Here is a 13,120-nt window from a genome sequence, read left to right as displayed (position 1 = left end):
ATCTGATCGGCTCATTTTCAAACAGGTTTTTATATAATCAGGACAAAAAGTGAGCGAATCTTTTTTCCTGAAACTTTCAGAATCTCTTTCCACAGACGGGACACATGTTGATGTAGAAGAGACATGAACAAGTGGATTTTGCATAATAGGTGACCTTTAAAACGAGTATTCAGAAATGTTTTCCCTTTGTAGTCAGTTTTTTTGTTGCAATATTGATGTGACAGGAGTAGAACATGGGCAGAATTGAGAGTGCATTGGGACCAGTGTTGGGTGTAACGCGTTACAAAAGTAACGGAGTTACAGTAATATATTACTTTTTGCTGTAACGAAGTAATGTAACGCATTACTAATGAAATGTGGGTAATATATTACCCGTTACAATGCTCAGTTACAANCCCTTATTGCTCATCCATCCACTGTAGTACTGCTTTTTCTTAACCTAGGGGGTACCCAGTTACGGCTCGTGGCTCTCTCTCCTGGCTGTAACGCTGCCATTCCCGTCTGTGACTCATACACGGTATTCCGCCTGCACCTTGTCTGGTTCTCGGGACGTAAACCTAACCTCTCCATTGGCCCTCTGATAGCTAATTCTGCGCTACTCCACAGTATTGTAGCTAAGACGAAGTAACTTAACCACGGCTAAACCTCCGGCTGCCTTGCCTCGGCGGTAAACATGCGCGGATACGCGTCGGAAGTACGCGCTCGTCGCCTCGGCCAAATACCCCGTATGTGTGTGTGAAGAATAGCGAGCGAGAAACTCAAAGGCCAACATACCAGCAGAGTATCCTGCGCGCTCTCTCACTGATGCGCGATATATATTCTGCCACACACTGCTCTGCTTTCTGCACGGACCTCACAGCTGTTCTCTCTGGAAACATCGCGACGCGATGAAAGCAGTTTCTAAAATAATATCCAGGGAATGCATGCAGAGCTGTCATTGGCTGAGATAAGTCCGGCCATGCGGCACGCCTCCACCGTGCTCGGAAATGCATCCGCGAAGGAGCCGTGGAGGAACCATCAGTGTATCCTCGGTTATAGCTCCTTCAGAGAGCCTCCTCGACGCTCGATCCTCGGTGTGCATTTAGAGAAATGAGATGTCCTTCAAAATGGCGCGCTGAAATTCATTTCCGGGTCACTACCGGAGGACCGAGGAGTCGAGGAGNAACTCAATAATATAATACATTAACCGTGCTTTACGTGAACCTCATCATGATACAAGAGACGACGGCAGGACTGTAATTTCCCATGTTCAGTGAACGCAACAGAGGCAACACACCAGACCAATCAGAGAGTTGCATGGAAATACACGTGTGCTTGTGTCTTTCAAGCTCGGCTCTGTGTGTGTGTGTGTGTGTGTGTGTGTGTGTGTGTGTGTGTGTGTGTGTGTGGCTATAGCGCATTTAGTGAGAGAGAGAGACAGACAGACAGACAGAACAAGCTGGAGGAGAGTCCTCTCCTCTCAGACTGAGAGACTCAGGTGAGCTAGCTAAAGGACTCTGAAGAGAACTGCAAACAAAAATATATGTTAAAACAAAGAAAAAAGACTTATAGTTTACATGATTACACAAATGATTTGTTTGCAACTTATAATTTTATTTTTGAAATTCAATTTATTTTGCTTGACTGAGTTTTTTTTTCTCTTACACTCTTAGTTTTGCTTGATTCTGAGAAAGTGTTTCTTTATCTTTATGAAACAAAACTAATCCCATAGTAAAGCCCGTTATTGTTAGCATGTCTCTGCAGAGTGCTAAAGAGCCCAATCCAGTTCAAAACCCAAGAGTGTGTCCTTTTAGTTACTGATGAAGAATTCAGGAGGAACCCAGGAGAACTATCCACCTCTCAGTCATCCTCACTCCGTGGGACACTCACTATTCCTCTCCACGATCTCCTGTTAGACTAAAAATCAATCCTTCAGTGGAGCCCATTTGTCCTTCGCTTTGACAGAGGCTTGGGTCAATAAAGGCACTGCATCTGGGCCTCCCAGAAAAGCCTCTGCTTGGCATAGCAATACTCTGACTGCTGTTCATGATAGATGGCATAGGCATGTGAATGGAGTCACTGGAGTGAGGCTGAGCTACTGGGCAGCACTGACATGTGTCGTCGCCTCTCCCGTGTGGTGGTGCATCAGATGGTAAAATGAAAACAACTCTGCCCTCTGGACATCACAGTAGATAGGCTTTTACTATACTCTTTTTGTCTGCCAAGCAAATTCACATTCACATCAGGCCCAGTTTTACTTTTACACTGTTTGTGCTAAAAAGGAAAACTAAGATGGTGAACATACATAACAAATGCTAAATGAGGTTCATGTGGTTTACATTGTTACTCAGACCATGTTAGCAGGATGACTTAATATACAGTAGCTTAAACAACTGCTGTGTATAAGTACCTCTTTAAAGGACCGCTAGCAATACTTCCAGAAGCTTAATTATACATTTATATTATAACCTACAACGTATCTTGATAAAGTGTTTTTTCATAAAGTCACTAGCCTATTTTTTTACATATATAGCCCAGGATATTGTTTGGTTACCTGTGAAAAAGGCACACTATAGTGATGCTGATACAGGTTCAGGAGTGAGTTCCCTCAACATGAACAATGAGAGATCGAGCAGGATATTAACATCTGTGACGAAGGTAACTTCCTCACTAGATGGTGGAGTCCAGGAAACACTGTGCGGAGTGGAGACCCATGGAGGAAAGCAAAATGGCCAAGGCCAGAGAGAGATGCAACCAATGCGCATCGCGCGGTGGTCCGGTGCCTTGCAGCCGTACAACTTTGCAGTTAAGTACCGGCCAGGGAAGTCAAACCGGTTGGCTGACTGGTTGTCCTGGAGCCAAGACTGTTAAGATACTGTGCTTCCGGGGGAGAGGGGGAAGGAAATGTGACGAAGGTAACTTTGTCACTGTGCATACATTTGTATACAATTTTATACTATTGATTGATGTAGTGTTTATTGTATTTTATGTTGAAATGTGTTCCCCTTTCCCCATGTCAGTTGCCGTTGATTGTGTGCACCTGGTGCCCTGTGTTGTCTCCTCCCCCCACCTGTGTCTAATTGCTCCCCCCTCACCTGTGTCCTGTTGGGTTGATTGGGTTGTGCATTTAGGCTCTGGGATTTTTCTGTTTGAAAGAGTGTGTGTGAGATCATTGTGGCTGGTGACTGTGCTCACAGCAACAGCAGGATTGAGGCTGTGTGTCATGTGTTCATGATGTAATAAATGACCACACTGGGTTGTATTTTGGACGTTCTGCCTCTGCCTCCTTGCTTGGTCGGTCCGCTCAATTTTCAGCTTCACAACATCCAAGCCACTGATCTGGAGCTCTTCTTTATGCTACGTAGTCACTATATCTATTCCACTGCTGGCCTTGAATATCTTTGTCACAGTCGTCTGAGTAGAATGTATCACAAACGAGGTTGGAAAATTAATTTAGTTAGTGTTAATAAAAGACAGCTTAACTTGACTAAGAGGAACATAATTACAAATTGTCCCTTGTCTTGATTGTCCCTTGGATGAACATGTGGTTTCCTAATTAACCTGCCGCAGCCCACTTCCCTCAATCCCAGTAATGAGCAGATTGGTGAATGCAATCAGCCTGACCCTATCATTATTTGTCATGAATAAATGTATGCTTCCGTTATTATCAATTACACGTTCTGCAATTATGCATATCTATTCAGCTCCCCTGCTATTACCTCATGCTCATTTAAAAACCTAAGACAACAGCTCGGCTAACAGGCAACAGTCTCCCAGGAACAAGCGTAAACACACAACACTTACTACACTGAGTGGAGTTTCCTCTCCAAATCATGTCAAAACAAAACAACTGTGTAATCATTTTTTGAATAATGTACGATCACACTGTGTGGTGCACTAAATTAAAAAAAATTAGACACAGTGGGAGTGGCCCACGTTAACATGCATCTGAAACAGTTGTTAGTGTCACTTCCTATTCTCTTAACTTTGCATCATGTGGCTCACTGTCTCGGCTACTTCCCCTTTCGCTATGTATCAACACTGACGGCACTATTTACTTTCCACCACATACTCAGCAGACACACTTTAGCGTTCGAAGCGAGTGTTTGAATTTTCTCCCAGACTTTATGAAGATTTGAAAACATTTGACCATGGATGGAGATGTGCTGTCGTTGTCTTCTTTCTCGTCATTATCTTCCTCAGCAGCGTCTGGGACACAGAAAGAAACTTCACCAAAAAGCTACAGCAGCCTCCCTCAGAGCCAACAGGATCACAAATCAACTGAAGAATTATGGTATGTATGTTGAACGTTTCTACATACAGGGACCGACACAGAAACAGGAACATATATTCGTATTATTTATTGAAAATAAAATATATATATCTCGAAAACTATAGCCTAAAGTCTTACCATAGTGTTTGATAATCAGTCTCTGCCTGTAAACACATGTTAAATATACAAACAAACAGGCTTTCCTTCATTTATAGTCTGATACTAATAAAGGCAATTTTAATAAATCGTATAGAGATGATCTGACCCTTGTCTTTAACTCAAATCTAGAGGCTGTTTGAAAACTACAGTATGGATCAATTATATTTCTCATCACATTTTCAGCGAAGCTCTGAGAGTTAAATGACGTTCAGTAAAGAGTGATTGGAGTTTCCCATGAGGTCATAAATAAGGCTTCAGTTCATTATTTCGCAACACTGGTACTCCATCATGTCGTAAAAAAAAGCTAATAAAATGATAAGAATGATATATTATAATGCCTTAAACCTGAAATAGCTTTTGTATATTACGATCACTTTTCAATGTTTTATATTCAAGCTACTGATACTCAGTGTTCTTAATGTGGGAACACTTCGTAAATGCCGTGACCACACTACCTACACACAAACGAAAAGTCTGCCTTAAAATAACCATGTTGAAATAGTGAAACTTCACACTTCTCCTCTGCAAAGGGATCCGACTGTGGCCATCGACGGTTGACACAGAGATGTTCTGTATTTAAAATGATATTTGTCTGGGTTGCCACTAGCCAGAAGGAAATATATTATATCTATCTCTTTATCATATGCCATGACAGTGAATTACCATATTGCTGTTCGAAGCAGTGGCATCTTGGTGTCCTTCCAAGACGGCATACGATTGAAAACTTTGTGAAACTGGGTCAGACTGCGTGTAAGGGCTGTCAGAGAGGCTGAAAGAGAAAGGCTCTGCATCAGAGAGACAGGGAGCATGATGCGGTCCCAATGGGATGGCTGAGTAGTGAGTACACAGTGCTGAGTTACCATGACGGGGTATTGGGCATGACTGTGTTTGCAGTTTGTGCTCATAGCGGCCCTATGTCATTTGTTTAATTTCTGCTTTTATGCCTTCATCATCTTTCCAATCTGCAGAATTGTTGGCTCTTTCACTCATTAGCGACCAGTAACCCCCTCCAGTCTCCTGCTTCGTTGAACATGATCCCAGATGATACAGAGTGCCGATTGTACAAATATTGGACTCTCGATAAACTTTACTTTTATCTAATGATCCGACTATACAGGTTTTAGACAAACAACATTTTTTATTTTGTAGAAAATTATTTTTTAAATCTGAAAAGGTCACCTTTTTAGAAAATAAGAAAAATCCCCCTTGTTCTTGATAACAGCTCATTGTTAACGTTATCCAGGTTTTTTTATTTACGTTTTCTTAAAGAAAAATAGTTCCACATTTTGGGAAATACTCATATTCCCCTTGCCAAGAGTTATAGTAGAAGATTGGTAACACTATTGAGTGTACATAATTATAAAAATATGAAGCTAAAGCTACCAGCTGGTTAGCTTAGCATAAACACTGGAATCTGGGGGAAACAGCCTAGCTCTGTCCAAAGGTCAAAGGTAGCAATATATAAACACCCGCACTTTTAAAACTATCTAATCACCACTTTTTAGCATGTTTGTGAAATTATGTGAAATTATACAAACGCAATTTTATGGTTTGTTGCCAGTAGGCAAGGGACAACTCTATAAAAATTGCTGCTCCAGGCTAAGAAATAGTCCCGCACATAATCCCCTCATTTAACTAGAGAGTAAAATCTTTCCTAAAACCATGCCTGTAAACTTGAGAAGCCAAATAATTATTCTTATCTCATATTTTCATCAATGGCATACGTGTATTATACAGTAAAACCTGACAATACAACGTTTTTATACAATCTCAATATCTTGTAAGGACTATATCATTTCTTTACCTTATTATTTTTCATTTGTTTATAAATAGACCTGCATCTTTCCATGTGAACTGCCAACTCTCTAAAAATGTGTAACAATATTTTCACAAAGCGGGAAACTGTACATATGTGGATGAAAGTGCATGTTTGCGAGGGAGTTTTAGCCTTAAGGGGGATGAGAGGTGATCGCAGTTTGTGATTCTTTGTAGTTAGCTCTCTGAGGTCAGAGCAGTTGTACAGTACGACAGTGTGAAGAAGCCCCGGGGGCAACATGCAGAGTTGTGTGTTCTTCCATGAGCAGATTTCCCCCCGGGCTTCAGATCTCAACCTCCTCCCTGTCAGCTATTACTTTCAGACAAGACCTCACATTACAGCTGGTGGAAAGAAAACTAGTTAATGTTTGCAAACAGTCACCCATTTTGCTTCCAAAGTCTTTACATATGCAAACGCTACTGATTGTGAATGAAGATTATGATTGGCTAGGACCCTGTATGCAGCGAAATGTACCACTATGTGTGTGTGTGTGTGTGTGTCTGAGTCTCTTCAGTTGCTAATGTGACTGCATGCATGTGTGTACGTGGGTGTGCATAATAGCTCCGATTCGATTTTCAGTAAGTGCACTTTATGCGAGTGGGTGTTCAAAAGTACTCTGACGTTCTTTTGTGTGCACACGTGTTTGCTTATTAATGGAAATCCTAATGTTCTTCATCATGACTTTATTTATGGAAAATCTCATCTGTATATGTGTGCAGGACGGGGGATGTGGGTCCAGTGGGAGGTCGGCTGCTGTCCACTGAGGAGCAGGTCACTCTGATCACTGAGAGCATGATCGTCACCTCCACTGACCAGGAGAAACTGCAGCTGCTCAACAAGAACACTGAGCTCCGCAGAGTCAACAAAGAGGTACAACGTCACCTGAAACCAGTGCTGCGTCTCTGCATGTCCACATTTTGTACTGCTGATGTTGGCAAATACATTTAGTTCTCTCTGAAAACCAGAGGAGGACTGTGGGCGTTGTGTGAAAACTGCTGCTAGGCTGTGAAGTATCACCATTAAAACCATACAACCTTTGCTTATGAATTTAATTAAAGGCTGTTTGATAAAAAGTAACAAGGGACATGTATTTTCTAAAAGTATAGCGTCCCACCTCACTGACCTAAATTCATTTCCTGTGGCCCGAGTTGGTGCGAGGACAGTCTGAGAAACACTGCAGTAGTGTTGTAATGAACCGTGCTCTCCATGGCTGCAGTGGAGGCCATAACACCAGTGATTATGTGATGGTGCTGTGTTACAGCTGATGAAGCTCAATGAGGACTGGGACCAGGTGTACCGCAGTGCCACGCTGGGTCTACAGAGCAGACTGGAGGCGTTGGAGCTTGAGAACACTGCCATCAAACAGCTCAACGGCAGACTGCTGCTCAAAGTCGACCACCAGCAGGTAAATACACATCAACACTCCCAATGTAGATGCAGGTGTAGGATGTATACATGGTAGATAGATGTGTGAGCTGTACAGCTGTGCTTGGGATTGCAGAGTGCAAAGGAGTACTATGAGCAGGCATTGATGCAGGAGCTGAGAAAGAACCAGGAGCTGCATGAATACATCAGATTGTTGGAAAACAGAATGCACCAGCCGGACAGAGACAGACCTCCTGCCCCACAGGTATTATACCCGTCAGTGGGATATTCTCTGCTCCATGACTTAAGTATAAGTTAATTAATTTGTCTTATGTGTCTATTTAAGGGCAGCTTCAGTGCTGTGATACACGGTCCCCTGTCGGGCCCCATCACTGATCCTCCTGGATGTCCCGAACTGTCGCCCAGTCACGTCTCTGGGTACAGCCCCTCATCCACCCTTTCACACCCTTCTTCCAGCCCAGAGGCAGGGTGGCAAGGAAAAAGCCAGAAAAGTGCTACCCCACTGGGAGAAGTGAAGGCTCTAAAAGAGCAGCTGGAGGCACTGCAATGTCAGGTGGGATGTTCTCTTCAGCACAGCTTCAATATGTGTTCCCTTTTTTGATGTGATGAGAAGAACCTGATGTCAACCCACTGTTGCCGGGGAAAGATTTGCTTAATGTTTGAACCTGAATTAGACGGTGAACTGCTCCACCAAGTGGTGGCTGTGTGCTGTTTCTCACAGAGTATTATGAAGCGTCTGCACATCACAAGCTTTGATATTGGCTCACTGCCCTATTGATGTCCTGTGTCAACAGACCCAGATTTATGAAGAAGAATATCAGACAGAGCATAATGACCACAAACGCACGCTGCAAGAGAACCGCAGGCTGAGGAGGAAGAGGGAGGAGACGCGCCAACAGGTGGCACTGCTGCAGGAGCAGGTAGTGTTGTGATTGTCTCCTTATATACACATACGCACACTCACACATGTGGATCCACACTTAAATTATTAAAGAACAAACAATTATCTGTTGCATAATCTTGGTCCAAAACAAACAACATTACTTGGTGTTTTTTCGCATCAAATGTTGGATTGGGAAAAACTGTAAGGTAAAAGGTATGGTTACATATGAAGTTTAGGTTAGTCGTGCAACAACAGTTTTAACATACTCTAATAACCATACGATATATAACACAGCTCGTATTTTCACAGCTCCACATCTCCCCTAATGGTGTAAGATAACCTGTTATATATTCTGATGAATCCACTTTTAGCTGATGCTCTAAAAGATGGGTTTCTCACTGTCACCTCAGAATGTTTTCCTGACTTCACTGTCTGTGGTTCTGACATTGATCCAGCTCAAGGTCTATGAGGATGACTTCCGACGGGAGCGGTCTGACAAACAGATGCTGCAGCGGCTATTGCTGAAGAAAACGCCTCCGAACAAGGACCCCGTGCTCGTCCACCGCTGCAATAATGAGCAGCAGCCAGCAGGAGGAGACACGAGGACACAGAGTGGAGAAAAGAGAAAACAGCACCACCCACTCTGCCCCAAACACCCCAACAGGGACTAGGAGTCAGGGTGGGGGGGGGGGGGCATCATCATAAAACAGTCAAATTAAGTTATATATTAATGACCCTGCTAAATGTTAGCACTCAATCTTCACTTATCCTTCACCTTCCTCACTGACATTACTTCAATCTGATTAATGAAGGCAAATTCATGTTGTTGTTTATGGAAAATAGTCAAATATGAGTATATCCTTGGTTAGATACATTTCTGTTCTTTAGGGTTTGTTCTGCTACCCCTCATAATAAAGAAGGTTATAGTTAGATTGAAGTTTATTTTCTACAGGGACTTCCTGTATATTACGGACCATATCAGAACAAGTTCTCAGTTTGTTACGTATATTTAATTAATATATCTAATACAAATATTTGTTGATACATCTCAATATACCCTAGCTGTTAATCTAAAGGTAATGTTTTTGTTTACTCAGAATTTTGACACATTTTAAAGCCATTAAAAAATATAATTTCCCAAAATAATAAAAAAAGATATACTTGATATAAGGGTGCTGGTAGTTTGTTACTTATTTAAAACGTCTCAGCGTAATAACAGTTACCCAGCTTACGTCTAAAGGTTACATTGTCTCTTCTTTATATGCTGCATCACTTTTGAGTCTGTAAAATGGTTTCCCCTGAAGTGTCTATGCTCATAAATGCAGCCACAAAGACACAATAAAAGTCAATGACACTGGAATGTCAGACCAGTAAGCTGCTCAGTGTTGGGACGCCCCCCGAAAAGATGCTGAGGATCCCTGCCTCTGGAGTGTGCTGCTGAGTTAATGTTTCTCCTGACTCTGAAGGAAGCTGAGCGCTTTACTGCTGCATGGTCACCGGTCCTCTACTGAACTGAAAATACTGACACATATCGTCACACCGAGGGTTTTTCCTCTGTGTATTATTTACTCAGCAGCCTTGTCATTCTCCTCTGAGAGACTGAAACATTCCTCAACATGTTTTCTGTATCACGGCCCTAAACATGAAGTTAGTTTTGCGGAACAGTTTATAACAAGTAATCTATTAAGAGGTTATTTAGACATTGAAGTAATGAGTGATAAAATACTCACACACAAACATATACCGTACACACTTCAAAAGTCAATGACATCATGCATCAGCTGCTTGGAGACTGAAAAAAACCCACAAGGACAAATTATGACTCACTGTGAGGGATGTGATGATGCTGCTGTTTCTTGACCACACAGACAACAATCTGTGTCCTTAAACATTGATCTCCCACATCGTTTTTAAGAAACAAAATCGACATCGATTTCCTCTTTCTTCCTCCTTCCCTATTTTAAATATCCAAATATGATTGCCTAGTGAACAAATAAGGGACTGTATTAAAACAATAAGAGGGAAAGACAGACAGGTAAAAGTCATTTATTTTCTTAACTCTTCAATAGCGTTTAGGCCTGGGGCTCGTCTCACTTAATTTAGAGAGTGGCTGTGTTTTTCTTGTGCTTTCCATAATATGATGTTGAGGTTTTTGCAATTTTTTAGGGATAGGTTATGAAGAAGAAAACAGTTAAAAATGCAGTGGAGGGCCTCGCTTTTTCACCAAATTAAATGCTAAATTCCCCCTTCTCATCCTTTTTTGTGAACAAAAACAGTTTGATGCCGAATGAGACAAACCTAAGTCTACTGATATGAAGCAATACATATAAATGGTAAATAAAAAAGATGAAATAAGGGAAAAACTGAAATAAAACTATGAATAAAGTGTATCCATAACAATTGTAAGAATAATAATTATCACAAATACAAAAACGATGCTGGCTAAAATGTTGTTCACTAATGTGAAAAGAAAGGATTTCCCCTTCCCACACACTCATTAAATAATACACTGAAAATGCAATGTGCCTTTGTACTGTGAGCAGTAACCATTCCCTAACTTCTGACAAGGAAGAGAAAAGTTGGAAATAAGGGGGCGATGACTGGAAATGTAATGAGTTCCTGATATCAGTCATTAAAGTCTGGAACAACTTCAAAGTAAAATACAGCTCCAAAAAATAGCCTTTGGTTCTAAAGATTACTGAGAAATTATTTCCAGATGAAATGTGTTTTCATCCATTTAAAGGACTTCAAAAGCCCAACATGTAGTTCCTGGTAAGAAAAGGTTTTATTTTACTTCAAAATTAACAAGGGGTGTGTTTAAGGAGTTTCCCTTTAATTAAGTTTTTCTTCCGATGTCAAATCACATGTGATGATATTTTATAAATGTTGCTATGTTGACATGTGAAGAGGAGTTTCCAGATAGGCGTACTGTGCAGTATTTAATGCCACAGTAGAACCTGGCAGTACTCAGAGTCAGAGAGAGGAGACTGAACAGCAGACAGTACAGTACAACACTTAGAGCAAAAGTTTAATTGTTTTGAGAGATAGAGTACCTTTGCAGAGAGGCAAAATAATTTAATTCAGCACTGCCTTTGGACTGTGCAGTCAGCGAGGTAATTTTGGTTTCAGAACAAGGTGGTGCTCAGTGTGACCAAATGAAATGTAGTTAAATGTTTTTCCTTCGCTGGGCAGGGTCGTCTTTCTATTTATGTCTGCATTACAGTAGCTTAATTTCAAACAAGATGGAAAACACAATGTTTGACAGAGTACTAACAGTATTTACACTTTTCTATCTTCAGCTACTCCACCACAAACAATCCCTGCTTTATAAATATTGCAAGCAGGAGGCATCAGCAGGAAAACTGTCCACTAGAGATGACTTCATCCAGGAATAAACTGCAGGAGGTCTACAACCAGAAGGGCTTCCTCTCCGCGCTGCCTGTGCTGAATGAGACTCAGCTGAGGGAGGCCAAGCGCGCCTTTTCTGAGCTGGAGGAGGAATTTGGTAAGTAGCACTGGAAGGTGAAGGAGGGAAGGGAAGAAAAAGCATTAAAAGTAATACAGAAATAAGTAAAAATCTAGTAATGAACCAAATGTTGAAATGTAGGCTAGTATTGTAAGTGGGTCTGATTTCTCTGTAGTTTTTTTCTGAATCAGAATCTTGTTTATTGCAAGTAGATTTTCAATAAACATAAATATAAAATTGGAAAAGTAGTGTTAGTAAAGTGAAGTTAGGCTCGGAGAATTCCGAATATACTCAGGGGGACGTTCAAATATTCACACTAAAGAAATCCCCAAAATGTATGAAATAGGATTATAGGTAGTTTTGCACTTGTTATCAATGATTGAGTATACGTTTGTGTTTCCAGGTGAAGAGTACACTCAGTACAGCCTCCACAATGTTCACCTTCAGTATCCCTGGGTGAGGGACCTGACCCAACACCCTCAAATCATACAAGTGGTCAAAGCCATCCTGGGCCCTGACGTCATCCTGCTGGACTCCCGCTTCATCTGCAAATACCCGACACTCAAACCTGACACCCAGGAGAATGAAGGAGGAGGAAACGATGAACTTCCATATGTGGCCTGGCATCAGGACATGAGGTGGATATTCACAAACTACAGAAAAAAACACTGAGCGGTTTTGTTCTGCTTCGTTTCTTCTCACAGTTGATATTTTGTCTTCAGGTATTGGGGTATTGCTGGCGGCCCGGTCCTCTCTGTGTGGCTGGCTTTAGATGACTCACTGCAGGAGAACGGCGCCCTCCAGCTCATCCCAGGTACCTCAGCTGTTATTTACTAACTAAAGTTATTCTGCTCTTTATTATTGCGACTGCTGTTTACAGCATTCCACTATAGTTCTTAAATTCTTTAATCATCTTCTTCTTCTTATTATTATTATTATTATTATTAATATTTCACCAAGGCGCTCAATAACTTCAGCATACTTTTAGCTACAGAAGCCATTCACATATAAAACTGTTCAGCTTTTTCAGCACATGATGGGAAACTTTAAACTTTTTCCAAATATTTTATACTTTTTGAAATATTCAGCTTTTTAAACTCTTTTTTTAACATGGAACTCAATCGGAGGAACCTTCAAATCCTCTTTTACCTACACCTT

General features: G+C 41.3%; 2 protein-coding genes across 2 annotated transcripts; both read left to right on the top strand.

Moving 5' to 3' along the window:
- Positions 1-4,016: 4,016 nt before the first annotated feature.
- LOC104943958 (uncharacterized) lies at positions 4,017-9,628 on the top strand. The gene is made up of 7 exons (XM_010769427.1): positions 4,017-4,273; positions 6,947-7,097; positions 7,489-7,632; positions 7,729-7,857; positions 7,939-8,166; positions 8,408-8,533; positions 8,952-9,628. The coding sequence occupies exons 1-7, from the start codon at positions 4,131-4,133 to the stop codon at positions 9,165-9,167; spliced, it is 1,137 nt and encodes a 378-aa protein (XP_010767729.1). The 5' UTR covers positions 4,017-4,130; the 3' UTR covers positions 9,168-9,628.
- A 1,817-nt stretch (positions 9,629-11,445) lies between these two features.
- On the top strand, positions 11,446-12,799 carry LOC104943959 (phytanoyl-CoA dioxygenase domain-containing protein 1). The gene is made up of 4 exons (XM_010769428.1): positions 11,446-11,609; positions 11,796-12,001; positions 12,366-12,600; positions 12,685-12,799. The coding sequence occupies exons 2-4, from the start codon at positions 11,872-11,874 to the stop codon at positions 12,797-12,799; spliced, it is 480 nt and encodes a 159-aa protein (XP_010767730.1). The 5' UTR covers positions 11,446-11,609; positions 11,796-11,871.
- The last annotated feature ends 321 nt before the right edge of the window (positions 12,800-13,120 follow it).

Source organism: Notothenia coriiceps, unplaced genomic scaffold (assembly GCF_000735185.1).
Source record: "Notothenia coriiceps isolate Sejong01 unplaced genomic scaffold, NC01 NC01_scaffold00007260, whole genome shotgun sequence".
Taxonomy (NCBI): domain Eukaryota; kingdom Metazoa; phylum Chordata; class Actinopteri; order Perciformes; family Nototheniidae; genus Notothenia; species Notothenia coriiceps.
The sequence above is the reverse complement of the archived record's forward strand: the minus strand, read 5'-3'. Positions and strand labels throughout refer to the sequence as shown.

Excerpts from the sequence above, each read along its gene's own strand:
- LOC104943959 (XM_010769428.1), top strand. The coding sequence starts at position 11,872 with ATGACTTCATCCAGGAATAAACTGCAGGAGGTCTACAACCAGAAGGGC. Across the intron at positions 12,002-12,365 it reads TGAGCTGGAGGAGGAATTTG|GTGAAGAGTACACTCAGTAC; the intron begins GTAAGTAGCACT and ends TTGTGTTTCCAG. Across the intron at positions 12,601-12,684 it reads GCCTGGCATCAGGACATGAG|GTATTGGGGTATTGCTGGCG; the intron begins GTGGATATTCAC and ends TTTTGTCTTCAG.
- LOC104943958 (XM_010769427.1), top strand. The coding sequence starts at position 4,131 with ATGGATGGAGATGTGCTGTCGTTGTCTTCTTTCTCGTCATTATCTTCC. Across the intron at positions 7,858-7,938 it reads ACAGACCTCCTGCCCCACAG|GGCAGCTTCAGTGCTGTGAT; the intron begins GTATTATACCCG and ends TGTCTATTTAAG. Across the intron at positions 8,534-8,951 it reads TGGCACTGCTGCAGGAGCAG|CTCAAGGTCTATGAGGATGA; the intron begins GTAGTGTTGTGA and ends ACATTGATCCAG.